Here is a 20,169-nt window from a genome sequence, read left to right on the forward strand (position 1 = left end):
AGGCAGTGGTGGACCCAGTATCTCACTCTCACTCACATAAAACTTCCTTTGACATCAATGGGAATTTTGTTAAAGAAAAGACTGCCAAATAGGAACAGAATTAGGGCTGTCAATTAATCGCAGTTAAGTCACACTATTAACTCAAAAAAATTAATTGTGATTAAAAAGATTAATCAGATTTTTAATCCCACTGTTAAACAATAGAACACCAATTGAAATTTATTAAATATTTTGGATGTTTTTCTACATTTTCAAATATATTGATTTCAGTTACAACACAGAATGCAAGGTGTACATCGCTAACTTTATATTATTATTATTTTTATTACAAATATTTGCATTATAAAAATGATAAACAAAAGAAATAGTATTTTTAATTCCCCTCATACAAGTACTGTAGAGCAATCTCTTTATCGTGAAAGTGCAACTTAGATTTTTTTCGTTATATAACTGCACTCAAAAACAAAACAATTTAAAACTTTAGATCCTACAAGTCCACTCAGTCCTACTTCTCATTCAGCCAATTGCTAAGACAAACAAGTTTATTTACATTTATGGGAGATAATGCTGCCCACTTCTTATTTAAAATGTCAGAAAGTGACAACAGGTGTTTGGATGGGACTTTTGTAGTCAGCACTGCAAGGTATTTAAGTGTCAGATATGCTAAACATTCGTATTCCCCTTCATGCTTCAGCCACCATTCCAGAGGACATGCTTCCATGCTGATGTCGCTCGTTTAAAAAAAAAAGTGTTAATTAAATTTGACTGAACTCCTTGGGGGAGAATTGTATGTCTCCGGCTCCATTTTACTCCATTGTATCATTCTGCCATATATTTCATATTTTTATAGTAGTCTTGGATGATGACTCAGCACATGTTCATTTTAAGAACACTTTCACTGCAGATTTGACAAAATTTAAAGAAGGTACCAAAGTACCAATATGTGGAGCATGTTTTCAGAAGTCTTAAAAGAGCAACACTCCGATGCGGAAACTACAGAAACCAAACCACCAATAAAGAAAATCAACCTTCTGCTGGTGGCATCTGACTCAGATGATGAAAATGAACATTGTCGGTCTGCTCTGCTTTGGATCATTATCAAGAAGAACCCGTCACCAGCATGGACGCATGTCCTCTGGAATGGTGGTTGAAGCATGAAGGAACATATGAATCTTTAGCGCATCTGGAATGTAAATATCTTGCGACGCCGGCTACAATAATGCCATGCAAACACCTGTTCTTACTTTCAGGTAACGTGAACAAGAAACGGGCAGCATTATCTTCTGCAAATGTAAACAAACTTGTTTGTCTGAGCAATTGGCTGAACAAGAAATAGGACTGAGTGAACTTGTAGGCTCTAAAGTTTTATATTGTTTTATTTTTGAATGCAGTTGTTTTTGTACATAAGTCTACATTTGTAAGTTCAAATTTCCTTGATAAAGGGGCAATAGAAAAATGCAATGTCTTGTTTTTTTACAGTGCAAATATTTGTAATAAAAAATAAATGTAAAGTGGGCACTGTACACTCTGTATTCTGTGTTATAATTGAAATTAATATATTTTAAAATGTAGAAAACATCCAAAAATATTTAAATAAATGGTTTTCTATTAACAGTGCGATTAATCACAATTAATTTTTTTAATTGCTTGACAGCCCTAAACAGAATCTTTCTTTAACTTTCTGTAAAATAAAATTCTTTTGGAAAACTTGGATATGCTTTAAAGTGGTGAATTAAAATAGGGAATCGTTTACTAGGGATGCCCCTTCAAATAGGTTTCATTGTGCTGTATATTATCATTGTATAGTGAAAGAAAGCGAATGGAAAATTATGACATTAGTACACATTCAAGTTAGTGAGAAAATAAATTTAAAGTAGAATATCATTGCCTGTCCTAAATTAGCATAGTATTGTACAAACTTTTGTTACCAAGTTTGAAATTTTGTAATTCATTTGAGTCCCCTGCTATAATAATTCTCTGTATTGCCTGCAGCTTTTACAGAATTAAATTAAGATTACATTTTCCCACCCTCTCTCCAGTGTTAAAAGATCTTCAGAGGCTTATATTAATTCTTTGATACCATAAGTCAGGAGTTTTTAACCTGATGTGCTAACTCAAATTCCACTGGTGATAATACGGGAGCTTCAGGCAATTTACCTGATCCCAAAGTACAATACTGCATTGATTTTAAGTCTCTAGCTTGCTTCATGACTTTGTACCTTTTAACTTTTTATATTCCTGGGTACATAATGTGCTCAAACATTCAAAATATTTTGCTGCACTAATTAGATCCCGAGTCGAGTAGTTTGTGAAGCATAGTTCAAAAGCAAGTTTTTTGAGTTAGTTTTTGATTATTTGGAGTATTTGATTTACTGGCCCACTCTCTTAGAACATGCAATTGAATATTATTCTATCACATATGTGTTTCAAATTTAGTGATGTACATCTTTGTTAGCATGCAGCAAGACATCCTTGCTTCATTTACAATGCCCTCATATGTTTTTAATCATTGTGGGATATTTGAAATTAAAAATAACTGCAGTGTCTCAGGCCTGGTCTACACTACGGGTTTAGGTCAAATTTAGCTGCATTAGGTTGATTTAAAAATGATTGCGTCCACACAACCAGCCCCGTTCCGTTGACCTAAAAGGCTCTTAAAATCAACTTTTGTACTCCTCCCTGACAAGGGGAGTAGCGCTAAAATCGACCTTGCTGGGTCGAATTTGGGGTAGTGCGGACGTAAATTGATGATATTAACCTCCAGGAGCTACCCCAGAATGCTCAATTGTGACCACTCTGGACAGCACTTTGAACTCTGATGCACTAGCCAGGAACCACAGGAAAAGCCCCAGGAACTTTTGAATTTCATTTCCTGTTTGGTCAGCATGGCGAACTCAGCAGCACAGGTGACCATGCAGTCCCCCAGAATCATAGAGCATAGAATGTTTCTACACTCCCCCTATCATCTCCATCCCTAAGGCTATTGCAGATTAGAAGGTGAAAAACACGCACTCACGATGACATGTTTTCCGAGCTCATACAGTCCTCCCGCAGTGATAGGGCACAGCTTAATGCATGGAGGCATTCAGTGGCAAAGGCCAGGAAAGAATTAAGTGAGCTCAAAAAGCGGAGGCAGGATGCGAAGCTGAGGCTAATGGGGGAGCAAACGGACATGATGAAGCATCTGTTGGAGCTGCAGGAAAGCCAACAAGAGCACAGACCCCTGCTGCATCCACTGTGTAACCGCCTACCCTCCTCCCCATGTTCCATAGCCGCCTCACCCAGACGCCCAGAAACACGGGGGGAGGCTTCAGGCACCGAGCCACTCCACTCCCCAGGATGGCCCAAGCAACAGAAGGCTGTCATTCAAACAGTTTGCTTATTGTAGTCACACTAAAAATCAATGTGGCCTTGTCCTTCCTTCCTCCCTCACCCCACCCTTGCTACCTTGTCCATTCTCTCTTTTTTTTAATTAATAAAGAAAGAATACATGGTTTCAAAACAATAGTTACTTTATTTCGAATCGGGGAGGGTGGTTGGCTTACAGGGAATTAAAATCAACAAAGTGGACGGGTTTGCATCAAGGAGAAACCCATACAAAAGCCTGGCCAGTCATGAAACTGGTTTTCAAAGCCTCTCTGATGCGCAACGCGCCTTGCTGTGCTCTTCTAATTGCCTTGGTGTCTGGCTGCTCAAAATCAGATGCCAGGCGATTTGCTTCAACCTCCTATCCTGCCATAAACGTCTTCCCCCTTACTCGCACAGATATTGTGGAGCACACAGCAAGCAGCAATAACAGTGGGAATGTTGGTTGCGCTGAGATCTAAGCTTGTCAGCAAACAGCACCAGCAAGCTTTTAAACATCCAAAGGCACATTCTACCACCATTCTGCACTTGATCAGCCTATAGTTGAACTGATACAGCCATGGGTAGGAGAATGGACATAAGGAGGAAGGGCAGTGTGAATACCAGTCTAATAGGTCATACTGGCAGTAGAATCGAGTAAAGAATAATCGAGTAAAGAATGTGAGCGAGGCCAAACAGCAAAATTAAGATGTTTGTACATCAGTGCGAGGAACCTAGGTAACAAAATGGAGGAACTAGAGGTACTGGTGTAGGAAGTGAAACCAGATATTATAGGGATAACAGAAACATGGTGGAATAGAAGTCATGACTGGACTACAGGTATTGAAGGGTATGTGCTGTTTAGGAAAGACAGAAATAAAGGTAAAGGTGGTGGAGTAGCATTGTACTTCAATGATGAGATAGAATGTAAAGAAATAAAAAGCAATGGAATGGATAAAACAGAGTCCGTCTGGGCAAAAATCACATTGGGGAAGAAAACTACTAGAGCCTCCCCTGGGATAGTGCTTGGGGTGTGCTATAGACCTCCGGGATCTAATTTGGATATGGATAGAGCCCTCTTTAATGTTTTTAATGAAGTAAATACTAATGGAAACTACATGATCATGGAAGACTTTAACTTCCTAGATATAGTCTGGAGGACAAGTGCTAGTAATAATAATAGAGCTCAGATTTTCCTGGATGCGATAGTTGATGGATTCCTTCATCAAGTAGTTGCTGAACTGACAAGAGGGGATTCCATTTTAGATTTGGTTTTGGTGAGTAGTGAGGACCTCATAGAAGAAATGGTTGTAGGGGACAACCTTGGTTCAAGTGATGATGAGCTAATCCAGTACAAACTGAATGGAAGGATAAACAAAAATAAATCTGCGACTAGGGTTTTTGATTTCAAAAGGGCCAACTTTCAAAAATTAAGGAAATTAGTTAGGGAAGTGGATTGGACTGAAGAATTTAGGGATCTAAAGGCAGAGGAAACCTGGGATTACTTCAAGTCAAAGCTGCAGAAGCTATTGGAAGCCTGCATCCCAAGAAAGGGAAAAAAATTCATAGGCAGGAGTTGTAGACCAAGCTGGATGAGCAAGCATCTCAGACAGGTGATTAAGAAAAAGCAGAAAGCATACAGGGAGTGGAAGATGGGAGGGATCAGCAAGGAAAGCTACCTTATTGAGGTCAGAACATGTAGGGATAAAGTGAGAGAGGCTAAAAGTCAAGTAGGTTGACCTTGCAAAGGGAATTAAAACCAATAGTAAAAGGTTCTATAGCCATATAAATAAGAAAACAAAGAAAGAAGAAATGGGACCGCTAAACACTGAGGATGGAGTGGAGGTTAAGGATAATCTAGGCATGGCCCAATATCTAAACAAATACTTTGCCTCAGGATTTAATGAGGATCTTAGGGATAATGGTTGCATGACAAATGGGAATGAGGATACGGAGGTAGATATTACCATATCCAAGGTAGAAGCGAAACTCAAACAGCTTAATGGGACTAAATCTGGGGGCCCAGATAATCTTCATCCAAGAATATTAAAGGAATTGGCACATAAAATTGCAAGCTCATTAGCAAGAATTTTTAATGAATCTGTAAACTCAGAGGTTGTACCATATGACTGGAGAATTGCTAACATAGTTTCTGTTTTTAAGAAAGGGAAAAAAAGTGATCAGGATAACTACAGGCCTGTTAGTTTGACATCGGTATGCAAGGTTTTGGAAAAAATTTGAAGGAGAAAGTAGTTAAGGACATTGAGGTCAACAGTAAATGGGACAAAATACAACATGGTTTTACAAAAGGTAGATCGTGCCAAACCAACCTGATCTCCTTCTTTGAGAAAGTAACAGATTTTTTAGACAAAGGAAACACAGTGGATCTAATTTACCTAGATTTCAGTAAGGCGTTTGATACGGTGCCACATGGGGAATTATTAGTTAAATTGGAAAAGATGGGGATCAATATGAAAATTGAAAGGTGGATAAGGAACTGGTTAAAGGGGAGGCTACAGCTGGTCATACTGAAAGGTGAACTGTCAGACTGGAGGGAAGTTACCAGTGGAGTTCCTCAGGGATCAGTTTTGGGACCAATCTTATTTAATCTTTTTATTACTGGCCTCAGCGCAAGAAGTGGGAGTGTGCTAATAAAGTTTGTGGATTACACGAAGCTGGGAGGTATTGCCAATTCAGAGAAGGACCGGGATATCATACAGGAAGATCTGGATGACCTTGTTAACTGGAGTAATAGTAATAGGATGAAATTTAATAGTGAGAAGTGTAAGGTCATGCATTTAGGGATTAATAACAAGAATTTTATTTATAAACTGGGGATGCGTCAATTGGAAGTAACGGAGGAGGAGAAGGATCTTGGAGTATTGGTTGACCGCAGGATGACTATGAGCTGCCAAAGTGATGTGGCCGTGAAAAAAGCTAATGCGGTCTTGGGATGCATCAGGCGAGGTATTTCCAGTAGAGAGAAGGTGTTAGTACCATTATACAAGCCACTGGTGAGACCTCATCTGGAATATTGTGTGCAGTTCTGGTCTCCCATGTTTAAGAAGGATGAATTCAAACTGGAACAGGTACAGAGAAGGGCTACTAGGATGATCCAAGGAATGGAAAACCTGTCTTATGAAAGGAGACTCAATGAGCTTGGCTTTTTTAGCCTAACCAAAAGAAGGCTGAGCGGAGATATGATTGTTCTTTATAACTATATCAGAGGGATAAATACCAGGGAGGGAGATTTCAGAGTAGCAGCCGTGTTAGTCTGTATTTGCAAAAAGAAAAGGAGTACTTGTGGCACCTTAGAGACTAACAAATTTATTTGAGCATAAGCTTTCGTGAGCTACAGCTCACGAAATGCATCCGATGAAGTGAGCTGTAGCTCACGAAAGCTTATGCTCAAATAAATTTGTTAGTCTCTAAGGTGCCACAAGTACTCCAGGGAGGGAGAGGAATTATTTAAGCTCAGTACCAATGTGGACACAAGAACAAATGGGTATAAACTGGCCATCAGAAAGGTTAGACTTGAAATTAGATGAAAATTTTTAACCAACAGAGGAGTGAAGTTCTGGAACAGCCTTCAAAGGGAAGCAGTGGGGGCCAAAGACCTATCTGCCTTCAAGATTATACTTGGTAAGTTCATGGAGGAGATGGTCTGATGAGAAAACACGATTTTGGCAATTAATTGATCTTTAAATATTCATGGTAAATAGGCCCGATGGCCTGTGATGGGTTGTTAGATGGAGTGGGATCTGAGTTGCTACAGAGAATTCTTTCCTGGGTGTCTGGCTAGTCAATCTTACCCACATCTCAGGTTTTAGCTGATTACCATATTTGGGGTTGAGAAGGAATTTTCCCCAGGGCAGATTGGCAGAGGCCCTGGGAATTTTTCACCTTCCTCTGCAGCATGGGGCACGGGTCACTTGCTGGAGGATTCTCTGCACCTTGAAGTCTTTAAACCATGTTTTGAGGACTTCAATAGCTCAGACATAAGTTAGGGGTTTGTTACAGGAGTTGGTGAGTGAGATTCCGTGGCCTGCATTGTGCAGGATGTGTACCCTGATGACGTGTACCCAAAATCACCTGCAACAATGTTTTTGCCCCATCAGGCATTGGGAGCTTAACCCAGAATTCCAATGGGCAGCGAGACTGGGGAACTGTGGGATAGCTACTCACAGTGCGCCACTCTGTAAGTCGATGCTAGCCACGGTAGTGAGGATTCACTCTGCCGACTTAATGTGCTTAGTGTGGACATACGCAATAGACTGTATAAAATCAGTTTTTAAAAATCGACTTCTATAAAATCGACCTAATTTTGTAGTGTGGACATATCCTCAGATACCAGTGAATAGTAAGTTTTGGTGAATGTTGACTCTTTAAATGGAGACTGCTGTATCTATTGGTTATGTGTTGAGGCGACAGTGCTCTGTGATAACAACGATTATAGCAGCCTGCATTAGAATTGTAGGAAATGTGACTCTGCGTATGAGTCAGGGAGATGTTGTTCATCCCCAAGGGAGGGTAAAGAGGAGAGTTTTCTTTAAACTTCTTGCTTGCTTTTTCATTTTTAAAAAAACACAACAAAAAGCAAAAGAGAAAAAAATCATAGACTTAAAAGCATTCTGCCTTCTAAACATACTTCTCTAAGTGACAGATTCTTTTTATTTGTTTGAAAAACATTTTAGGTATAAACAAAAGGACTACATTAGAGAAGATACGAGACACAAACAAAACATTTTTAATAAGGGCACTCTGGGCCTTTTTCATATTCCAAATCTACCTTTCTTACATTGAAACAGTTCCATACACCACTCAAAAGGGATTTGTAAACTGTTTTCAGATAAATTAATACAGAATATGGGCCAGATTATTTACTGAATATCAGGGAGTTGGTTATGGCTCCCCTATTCTCTTGCCTCACCCAGATCAGAGCAGCCTCTAGGCTTCTCTAATGTGCACTGGCTGCCTATGGTTCTCAAGGGGGCTGCAAGGGAGGGAGGAATAGAGCCAGGTACTCCAGCTCTGTGCCTTATGGACACTTGGGAGTGGAAACCATCTGCTTTAGACTGCCAGAGCAATCCCCTCTCATTCCCTTCCAAGAAAGTCCAGCTCTTATATTCTTATATAACCTATATACCTTTAGGGTACTCTGAGAGGCATATTTTAGGAAAATTGCAGCATATATTTTTAAGGGTGATGGTCAAAGTTAAAAGTGAAGAATCTGATTTATTTGTGCTTCCTGGTTATTTAGTGGAATTATATATTATGGGGTTGCTGTTTCTTTTTTGATTTAGAAATACAATAAGAATTTTTCATTGGTGCCTAGAGCATTCAGATAGGTGTCTCTTGTGGTTTTTTAAATCTATAGTGTAAATAAATGAATACATCTAGAATCTAATCAGTTTTTTTAAGAAAGATACGTTTCCCTTAGTCCCCCTGCCAATTTTTGTGGCTTTACAATCAGATTTTTCTCTTTTAATTTGTTTTCTCTCCTGTGTTGTTTTACGAAAGACCCCACATAAGCAAAAGGAAGCTCACTTTACAAACTGACTTGTTACATGGGGGAGCAGTGCAACTGATTATGCACAAAGGGCTGCTAAATGCATGCAGTGAGCAACCTGAAAAAATAGTGAATGTGTTCTATTTCCCCCTCCAATCTATTTTATTCATGCTAACATGTAAAATGTCAAGTATGTGATTTTTAGGTGATGTCCCCTTAGTTCTATAAGTATTGGAGAAAATATCATGGGACTTCATTGGTTTCAGTTACTTTCTTTAAAATATATCGAATGACTGCATGTGTACTATACATCCGTTTTTGTTCCAGGATAATGTTTTAAATATCGTAAATCAAATCATGGATGAATGCATTCCACATGAACGGGCCAACCGGGACTTCTGTGTTAAATTTCCAGAAGAAATACGCCATGACAACCTTGCAGGGCAGCTTTGGTTTGGAGCAGAGGTAGGTCACTGTTGTTTCTATTATTTTGTTTTAAAGGCAGATTGGCTTATTGCATGCTGCTTGTAAAGTATGTTTAAGGGCTTGTATTTGAAATGTGTGGGCATAATTTCTCAGAAAAGCATATAAACTTGTAGATTGGTATTCAAACATTTACTTTGAAAATTAATCTAATTAGTTGTTAATGTGTAGTCTAAAAGTATTGTTTTGTTGTGGTTTGATATCTGTTGTGCTTGTGAAATACTAATTTATTTTAATAACCATGTTAACATAAACTTGTCTTCGTTTAAATAATGTGTAGGTACCCTTAATGTATTAGTATTTGATACATATTTTTGTATATATTGGGTCAATTTATATTGGGAGTTGTATTTGCCATGAATAACTATTCCATGTAGAGTGTGGAAATTCTGATGTCCACAGGTTTTCATGTCAAACTTGGCTCATGAGAAAGGATTCTACTCTATCTCATTCCTAGAATTAAAAGTATTATTTTAGGGCTTTCTATTCTATCTCCTTCATTTGGATTGTATTAATGGCACTAATGATTGATTTATTAGATATACATACAAAATAAAAAGAGCATCTACCCAAGATTCTAAGCACCCTTGCCATGAATTCTGAACAAAAATTAGATTGCCCACAGAACACTAAACTCCTTTCTCTGATTCATCTGACTTCTCTCAAAGACCCACCTCTATAGAAGCCTGTGTACATAGGTGTCTTGCAGTATGCTTTGATGTTTAATAGGCTTGGGCTATTCTGGACTGTAGGAAAGTCTCAGGGTCCAGAGCTAAATCAATAGATATATATCAGTGTACATGTCCATTGATGTCAGGGGATATGGGGCATGTGTAGACAAACTAACCACGCCTGAAGGCTCCCTCATGGCAATACCCAACATTGCAACACTTTTGCCTTCTCTCTGGGGCTTTTGCAAAACCAACTACAGTTTCTTGACATTATCCTAATGAATCCCACAGTCACACTGTAAATTAGCCCTGTAATTAGAACCAGAAACTATTGCTGGGGTTTTTTTTGCATCTGGGGTAGAAAATGCTTGAAAAAGCGCTGAGATAGACAAAAACATTTGGAGAGAAAAGGAGTTAAACCACATTCTAAATGTTTTTCTTTGCATGTGTTACATAACTGATTGGTATTTTTGGCCTGCCTGAATCAGGCTTTCACTGGCTGTGCTGAACGGAGTTGCTGGTTTCAGAAAGTGTTCTATACTATGATAAGGTTCTGATGATTCACTTACTTGTAAACAGAACTAGGATCCATGATCTTCCTTAAATGTACATAATACATGAGACTGAATTTATTTGTATAAACCATTGTGAGATTAGCATGTACATTCTATTCTTGTCAGCATCCTCATTTTGAATCTTATTCAAACTAAGAATTGTAGCCATCCACATCTCAGACTTGACGTGTCTCTGTTTTACTGTAATTATTGCTTTGGACTACCTAGAGAACAAGAACAAGAGATCTTGAGAGTGCCCTTGTATCACAAATCAGTGCATCAAACTGCTGAGCAAGGTCTAGGATTATAGGTCCTCCTACAGAGCTGGAAAAATGCCTTCCATCTGCTGCTATTTGGCAGTCAAGAAAGAGACCCAAGAACAGGGATTGAAAAAAGAGAGAAAAATAAAAGCCTCAAGAACAAAATATCCTCTGTCTTTTTAATTTTCAAAATATATTTCTATTAAATGCAGCAAGAATGGTTTACTTCAACATACATAGTCTTCCAAATCAAGGGACCAGTCCAGCCATGGAGATTATTAAATATCTTCTGTTATATTATATAGCAAGGCTTTTGCAGTCAAAAAAGTGAACAGAATGTTGGGAATCATTAAGAAAGGGATAGATAATAAGGCAGAAAATATCATTGTCTCTGTATAAATCCATTGTACGCCCACATCTTGAAGACTGTGTGCAAATGTGGTTGCCCCATCTCAAAAAAGATATTTTGGAATTGGAAAAGGTTCAGAAAAGGGCAACAAAAATAACTAGGGGTATGGAATGGCTGCCCTATGAAGAGAGATTAATAAGACTGGGACTTTTCAGCTTGGAAAAGAGACGACTAATGTGGGACTATGATAGAGGTCTATAAAATCATGACTGGTATGGAGAAAGTAAATAAGGAAGTGTTATTTACTCCTTCTCATAACACAAGAACTAGGGGCCACCAGTTGAAATTAATAGGCAGCAGGTTTAAAACAAACAAAAGGAAGTATTTCTTCACACAATGCACAGTCAACCTGTGGAACTCCTTGCGAGAGGATGTTGTGAAGGCCAAGACTGTAACAGAGTTCAAAAATGAACTAGATAAGTTCATGGAGGATAGGTCCATCAATGGCTATTAGCCAGAATGGACAGGGATAGTGTCACTAGCACTAGTTTGCCAGAAGCTGGGAATGGGCGACAGGGGATGGATCACTTGGTGATTACCTGTTTTGTTCATTCCCTCTGGGGCACCTGGCATTGGCCACTGTCAGAAGACAGGATACTGGACTAGATGGACCTTTGCTCTGACCCAGTATGGCCATTCTTAAGGCTTCTTAAAAATACAAAGTATGCCTATAAATTATCCATGAGCTTGTGGGCATGCACTGGCCGGTGTATGAAATAAAGGTCCCAACAGTAGCAGAAATTCAGTTCCTTTCTCCAGAGATGGGATTATTTTTCAAAACCAAACAGTCCAACACAAATCAAAACCAGAACATTAGCTCTTGTTACTTGGCCCCTTCTGAAGTCTTTTCCTCTTAATGCTTCTGCCCCTGCCCACATGGAATATCCCCTTCTAGGCTCTTCCCCTTGATCCTGGGTCTTCTGCAGGAGCCTTCCAGCTACCTTTAGTTCTCCCAAACTGAGCTGGCCTTTTATCTGAGGACCACAAGACCTGCAGGGACCTGGCCTTGAACCCTCATTTGGGAGTCACAGGTGGGGCTAAGCCCACTTCCCTTATAGGGCTATCCTGCGCTATAACATTTTCTTGGATAAAGTACAACTTTTTAATCCATTTTTAAAAATGTTATTTCCACAGTGCTTGTCTGCTGGTTCCATTATTATGAATCGTGAAATTGAGAGCATGGCTATGAGACCATTGGCCAAGGATCTGACCCGCAGCCTGGAGGAAGTTAGGAACATTATTCGCGACCAGGCCTTAAGGGATTTGAATCTTTACACAGAAAAAATGAAAGAGTCGCTTAAAAATTTTGATGTCCTTTTTGCTGAATTTGAGTTAAGGTAACAGATTCAAAAATATATGTATCCTGAACATTGTCTATTATAGCTACACTTTCTTGCAGAAGAATCCTTCTTTTTCTCCTTTGGCAGATTTTGAATTTCTTTAGCAGTTTATACCTATTTATAACATTGTCACATCCTTTCCCCTTCTATTCAGATTTTAAAAAATCAATAGCCACTTAGCAATCAGAATTTGCAATCTTTAAGTACAGTGTAATCTCTGCATTAGCATACTGGTATGATATTTGGGAGAGATTTTCAAAGGCACAAATGGAAGCTGTAAATCTTCCCTGTTAATATTGTTGTCAGGAGAAAGACAAATAAGAGGGCACATGATAAACGTTTATACAATAATGAATAGTCTAGAGAGTGCAGAGCAGTAGCTTCTGTTCTCCCTGTCTCATAACTCAAGAGAAAGGAGATATTTGATTAAATTAAAAGGTGGCAAATTCAAGACAGAGAAAAGGAAATACTTTTCACACAAGGCACAACTGAACTGTTGAATTCATTGCCAAAAACAAAGCAAGAATCAAGAAGGGATTGAAGATTTATATCCAAAACAAGAATATCCAGTATAATAGTGAATGCTGACATAAATTTAGGAAGAGATATTAAACCTCATGTTTCAGAGTTAAAGTCAATCTCTAGCTTTGTCAGAGACAGGATTCTGGACTAGATGGATCATGGATCTGATCCAGTGTGCAGTTCCTATGTCCGGTACAGGACCAGTGACTTGCACACAAATACTGCATGCAAGTACTGCTTATCTGCACATAAAAACGTATTTTTTAGTAATTGTGCATAATTTCACACATACACTAAACTTTATTGTGCCAATGTTAGAGCCCCTTAAATTCCACAGCCTTCTGATCAGCTATGCTTTATTAATGTAATTTCATTTGGAATAGCATTAGATAAAATTCTTAATTTTATTCAATTACTGTGCTTTTAGAAAATGCAGAGTAAACTATATTCTTCAATCTAGAGAAAGCAAAAAAAATTGGATGAAGATTTTATTGTTGAATATTTGTAATAGTACTTATGAAGTTACTGCAGCAGTCTGCTTCAGTAATAAATATAGCAATTGAAATTCTTTTCATATCCACTGAATTTGTAAAGTTCTCTTAATGCAAATTTTCAAAATTTGTTGAAAACCATCATAGTTCATTATAAAGATCATTTGACCTGCATTTCTTTTCCGTTACAATATATCTGATTGTGAAGGGATTGAGAAAAGTAATTAAAATATACTACTTTTTAAAATCTTTGATGGGATTGAAAAGTAATTAAATATACCTTTTTTTAAAATCTTTGCAGTTATGTATCAGCCATGGTACCTGTAAAGTCTCCAAAAGAGTATTATGTACAGCAAGAGGTAATCGTGCTTTTTTGTGAAACAGTAGAGAGGTAAGCGCTTTTCAGAAATATGGATTACACTTTTCTTTGCTGTAATTACGTATGATCTGGCATATTATGCAAATTTCATACCTGGAATCTTTAGGAAGCAACATTTCATTTTCCTGGTGATTGTTCAAGTGAAAAATCAAAAAACATTAGCTATTTGCAGAAATGTTTTGGCCTAACATAAAAATATATCACTGTATTACAACTGGAGTGCATGGTTATGATATTTATAGTTAAGGCTGACTAAGCATTTCCATTCTAGAGGCCATTTTACCTTTTAACTTTTGGGTTTACTTTTCTGGATCAGAGGTATTTAGGGTTTTTTATTTTTTCCTGGGGTTTGGTGTAGTGTGGTAGGAAAGGAGATTAGTGCAAAAAATGTTTAGGGTATTTTTTTATTTTGTTTTGAGAATGAGGGCACATACTTCTCCTATTAGAAAAAAACCTTGTGCCTTGTATTTGGACAGCGCTAAAGACTCAGTGGTTTGGAGTACAAAGTTGAAATTTGTGAAAAGATAGTCCTGGGGGAGGAGCGTGTCCATGAAAACTGGTTTTGTTTTTGGTTGCATTCGGAAGTCTTAAATTGTACTTTTTTTAAAAAATGACAATGGATTCAGCTTCCCAGTATTCTAAAACCAAGAGGTTTGCTCTGTGCATGTGTATACATGGGATTATGGATTATACCAAAACAGTTTGTGAATCCTGTGACATTCAATAACAATGATCTTACCTCCCTCAATATGGTATTTTAATATGCATGCAAACACTGTTTCATTTCTGGCATTCTTTTGCTGTGTAGTCAGATTGTCTGGTCAAAGAAAAATGGAGACTATGGCTGCCTGGTGGAAACATGGGCTTGGGAGAAGGAAAGGATGAGAGACATGGGAATTCTGAGCAGGGACTTACTCAGAGGTCTGTTTGGATGTGGCTATGTTTCGCCTCTGGGGTGGTCTTCCACATCTTCTTTCTATGGTGGTGGTGGGGGCAGGTCACAAGGCAACAGGTATATCCTGTGTCCCCTGGTCCACAAGGGGACAGCATCTCCTCAGGTATGCTCATCACCAGCAACTCCTTAGGAATGGCTTGTCCATCCTTCTACAGCTAAGGCTCAACAGAGAGACTGACATGGACTCTCTCCAGCACTGCCTTTGACAGTAAATCATGGCATCACATCTGTCACCAGGAGAAGTTCACTAAATATATACAGAATATATAAATATATTCTTCCTACTCTTTGCAAATTTTGCATCTTGGAGTTGGGAGTAGAGATCACTGAGCCATTTGGTTTCTGTTAGGTGGAGTGGGATTGATATTAGTTAAAAGAGACAGAGTTAATGTAGAGTGAGCTTTAAATATGAATTTTCTTCCTCAGTTCACCTGGCTTATATCACCACATTAATTTTCCATAGTTTTTCCTATTTAATTATTAAAAAATTTATTTATGAACAGCTAATAAGCTGAGAACATTCTGAAAAATGATTTACAAGTATTTTGTTATTTACCTAGAGCTTTAAAGCTTGGATACCTCACTCAGGATATGATTGATGACTATGAACCAGCATTAATGTTTACCATCCCAAGATTAGCCATTGTATGGTAAGTATTTATAACTTTTACATTGATTTTTATCTATGAATAATATTTTATTGAAAGTTTTTTGGTAAAGTCACATAGCAAAGTGTTTATTTGTTCACACCTGCTTGCAGCTGATTTTTATGAGCACATTCTTTCAAAGAAAGAACCAGAAAAGGCAGTAAGATCACAAAGGAATTAACAAGGAGTAGCATTAATAAAGCAACAAGTCCCAAAATGGAGAAAAGTCAGAGCAGCTAATTATGCAGACTAGGAACTGAGAGCAGCTGGTCAGTCATCGCCCCAGAAGGAAGTGCAGAAGTGAAGGGGTTTAGAACATCACCTCATCCAAACCAGACTAGGTACTGTAAACTCATCTTTTATAAATAAATTCTTTAGATGCAAATATTTTACCTCACTGCATAAGTAAGAGCCTTATCATATGGACCCATGAAAAACTGATTTTCAGTAGTAATCATTTAGTTTCCTTCGTGATACATGCTAGAACCAAAGGGAACTGCCATGGAATATACTAGCATAGTACAGTGTAACAAAAAGTGAATGAGGTACAGACCTCTTTCTAGAACATGTTTACTGTATACAACTGGATAGAATCAGAAAAATGGCATGTTACCTCTTGGCCCTTAATTTTTCTGCTCAGACTGCTGGGTGGAGCAAGCTTTTCCACTTAAATCAGTTTATCATAATAGCACATATGAAATGAACAAGAAGAATGCTCCCTAATGGATATTCTTCATTTAATAAGACAGCAATTTCTCTGGAGTAAAGGAAGCAAGGCTACAATTACTGCATTTTCATAAAGGTTATGGTTTTTTAAGGTTTGCATCAGGGTATTAAAATAACTTAGAAAATAAGAAACCTCATACCCTGCAAGTGTAAATTTCTCCTCGGGAAATCACTCTGGCTCATTGCTCCTTTTAAGCAAAGTACTATGCCTATAAATGTCACAACTAACTAAATAAATAAATTCATCTGAGCATCAAAAGTCAGCAAGAAAGTGACTGCTCATCATGTTAAACACCATTTAGAATCTGCAGTAGCAGGAGGAAAACTCATACAAAAAAATAAAATAAATCTAGTCTGGCTGGAAAACCAAAGACTCTCTGAGAAATGGCCTTTGCCAATCCCAGATTAAAAATCAATCTGGCTGCTCCCAGAACAGACAATGAGATGAAAACATGCATCACCTCCAGCTGATATTCCTGGAAAAATTGTATCATCCAGATACAAAGTTTCCTTGAATATTGGTAGGCCTAATGTCTGGACTGTAGAGAAATAAATCTTAAAATCTAGGAAGATACGTCTAGAAGGAGCCATGCTTGTTAGCATATTGTATTTCTTTAGTGAATAAAAATCTTCTCCTCTCTAGCAACTGATGCTAGATAGGGTGAGATGCAGCTGGATATCTGGACTGGCAGAGAGACCAAAATCTGTGGGGATCAATTCGCCCAGCAATGCAGCATTGTGTAGGGTAGGTGATGTAGCATGAAATGCAGCTACTGTACAATAAATTCTTACGCTGAATGCCTGTAAACTTAGGGCTTGTCTACACAGCCTGGCAAATCATGCCAGAGGGGTGTGATTTGTAAAGCAGATAAATGAGTTGCACAGGAAATTTTGATTAAAATATTAGGAAAAAATTAGCTACAAGAACAGCTGAGCAACAAGTTACCTGTAAAGGTTGTGGAATTACCATCATTTGGATTTGAATCATAGATTAGCTAGTGCTCTATCAGTGCTGGTTTGGGAATAATTAGGTCAATTTATAATATAATATAGGAGTGGGGGGAAAAAGCAATGGACTAAATCAGAGGTTCTCAAACTTCATTACACTGCAACCCCCTTCTGACAATAAAAATTACTACATGACCCCAGGATGGGGTTCCAAAGCCTGAGCCTGCCTGAGCCCCACTGACCTGGAGGTGGGTGTGGGAAGTTGAAGCCAAGGGCTTCAGCCCCAGGCAGGGGACCTATAACCTGAGTTCCAACATGCAGGGCTGAAACCTTCAGGCTTTGGTCTTGGGTGGTGGGGCTCGGGCTTTGGCTTCTGCCCTGGGCCCCAGAAAGTTTAAGCCAGCCCTGGCGACCCCATTAAAATGGGGTTGCGATCCACTTTGGGGTCGTGACCCACAGTTTGAGAGCTGCTGGACTAAATCATTATTAAAGATCCCTTAGAATTCTCCTAGTCATAACATTGAGAGAGATGAAGAACTGGAGACATTGGTTCCACCATACTGAATATTATGTTATCACTTGGTCCATTTAAAAATATTCAGCATTTTCCAGTTCTCTGCAGTCCAGTTTCTCTCTCAACTCTGATTACGTACTACTGGACAAGGTTACATGTAATGCTTTTTTCCCTGCCATTTCAAGGAGGGTAGGAGTGGGTGTGTCTGTCTTTCTCTCTGTCTATATATATTTATATTTGTTGTTGGTTGTCAGTGCAGTAAAACCCTCAAAAGTTTGTCCTCCCATCAATGCACTACGATTTAAAGGTGTAATGCACCCATGGCACCTTCTCTAGCCTGCTGTAAACTTCATCCTTAAATTTTAATACAAGTTGTTCCTCTAAATCCCCTCAAAAGTTCCCATTTTCCCCTGCCACAAGGAGGGGAAGCATGTGAAGTTCTAAATCACTGGTGCCAGAGGAGTGCCTATTGACTATAACTTGGATAATAACTCTTCTTCAGACTCGTCGATAATGAACCACTTTTCTAGACATTCTACTACATGGTGTTAATGTTTTAGAGAATGAACAATAATTGCTGCCATTCAGTTTGTAAAGACATATGGGACTATCTTTATGCTGAATGGCAGGAACTTGCATGGCAGCTCTAATGTTTATCTTTTTATTTATAAATGTCTGTCCATTTTAAGTTCTCTAGGAACATGTACAGTAGTAATAAACTAACTGAAAAATAACATACTGACCAATGCCAATCAACACAAACTGCGTCTAATGCTAGATGACTCAGAGGAATGTTTTTAAATTATTTAATAAGAGATTGCAATATTCTGTTAATCCTAATAATCAACAATTAAAAAACCTAATGAGGAACTTGTCAAGGAACAAACCCATTTGAGGGGAGCAGACTAAATGAATTCAGCTTATTCCACCTCAGTCTACTAGAATTAAAGGCTATGAAAAATGAAATGTGTATCTCATTCCAGTTTTTAAAGGCATATGAGTCCTAATAAAGTGAGACAGTCCAAAGGCCTCATGTTAGTAGAAAATTGGGCCAAATATCTCTTCTTTGCTTCACAATATTTTCTCTCATAAATTGTGAAAACTTTTACAAAACTTCCTGAAAGTATTTTCAATCAGAAGTGTCTGTGTGTGTGTGAAGGCAGAATGCGTACGGAGATATTGCAAAAATGTGCCTGATAACTTGATCCTATAAGATGCAGAGCACACTGGCCTTGATCCACCAAATCACTGAAGCATGTAAGCAGTCCCACTGAACAGGGCCAGAGCACTCAACTCTTTGCAGGACTGATCTCTGAGGGTGCATCTACACTGCAGGATTCTTCCAGTGGCATGTGGTGTACATGGATGACATGGTGTAGCCATTCTCCACTGAAAAGGCCCCAGTGCAGAAGCCATTATCCATTGCAGGAAAAGACTCTGGTACCAAGGAAATGCTCCAGCAGTAGAGGACAGTGGGGAAAGGCTGGCAGCTTCCTGCTGCTGGAGCTCTCCTCTGCCACAGGGAAAGGAAGACTCCGGTGGTGGGGAAAAGCTCTGGCGGGGGTGAAGCTGCAGGAAAAGTCTGAGCTTTTCCCCTGCTGCCTGCCCCCTGTCAGAGCCTTTCCTTGTCACAGGGCAAGGCTATGGTGGCAGTGAGGAGCAACTGAAGCCTTTCCCCACTATCAGTGACTTTCACTGACGTGTAGCCACACAACAAAATATGCTTTTTGCACCAAAAGTAGTGTGTAGTGTAGAAGTAGCCTGAGAGTGGCTCTGTCCAAAAAAAAAAAAGTATTTCACCTGAAATGAGTTTCATAAAAACGTATGAGCAAAACAACATAAAATGGCTCACCCTTTCCCAAGTGGCAAAAATTCATATTTGATTGCTTTCAGAATGAAACATTTCCATGAAGTTTTTTCTTGTTTATTATATCACCAACGAGTTGCATGAAATCTAAGATCTCCCTCTCATCTAACTTCTGTAGTTCTTCACTCCCTGAAGAAATTCAGACAGAACCATATCTGAAAGGAGCTAATTGTGTAACATATTTACTGGCCCAATGAACATGGGTTTGCAGCAGTTAAAAATTTAGCCTGAGCAGACTCTAGTTTCTTTCCAGAGAAAAGGTAATGCTTATTTTTCTAGACAAGACTTTAGTATCTGAGTCAGCAGCAATCAGTTTGATCGCAGACTGTCTACTGAAATAAAGAAACTAAAGAATTAAAATTGTGTCTACGGTAACTGGAGAATTGAGGTCTTCAGCCAGAAAGGATTTGTGAAAGGTGACTTTCAAATAGAATGAAAAAAATCTGTCATGTTCAGAGTTGTGTTGATTGCCCCCAATAAACAAGCTTAGCTTCTGGCATATTGACACTAAGAACTCAGATGGCTAGCTCCATTGCTGATGAAAGGATA

At 38.6% G+C, this 20,169-nt stretch overlaps 1 protein-coding gene across 1 annotated transcript in view; it reads left to right on the forward strand.

Moving 5' to 3' along the window:
* Nucleotides 1-20,169, forward strand: part of ZFYVE28 (zinc finger FYVE-type containing 28) — a 318,804-nt gene that overhangs the window by 214,696 nt on the left and 83,939 nt on the right. The window contains 6 exon segments of the mRNA XM_043512584.1: nt 9,182-9,319; nt 12,366-12,568; nt 13,886-13,975; nt 14,772-14,779; nt 14,782-14,884; nt 15,479-15,568. Coding sequence (XP_043368519.1) covers nt 9,182-9,319; nt 12,366-12,568; nt 13,886-13,975; nt 14,772-14,779; nt 14,782-14,884; nt 15,479-15,568 — 632 coding nt within the window.

This window comes from Dermochelys coriacea, chromosome 4 (genome assembly GCF_009764565.3).
Source record: "Dermochelys coriacea isolate rDerCor1 chromosome 4, rDerCor1.pri.v4, whole genome shotgun sequence".
Lineage (NCBI taxonomy): Eukaryota > Metazoa > Chordata > Testudines > Dermochelyidae > Dermochelys > Dermochelys coriacea.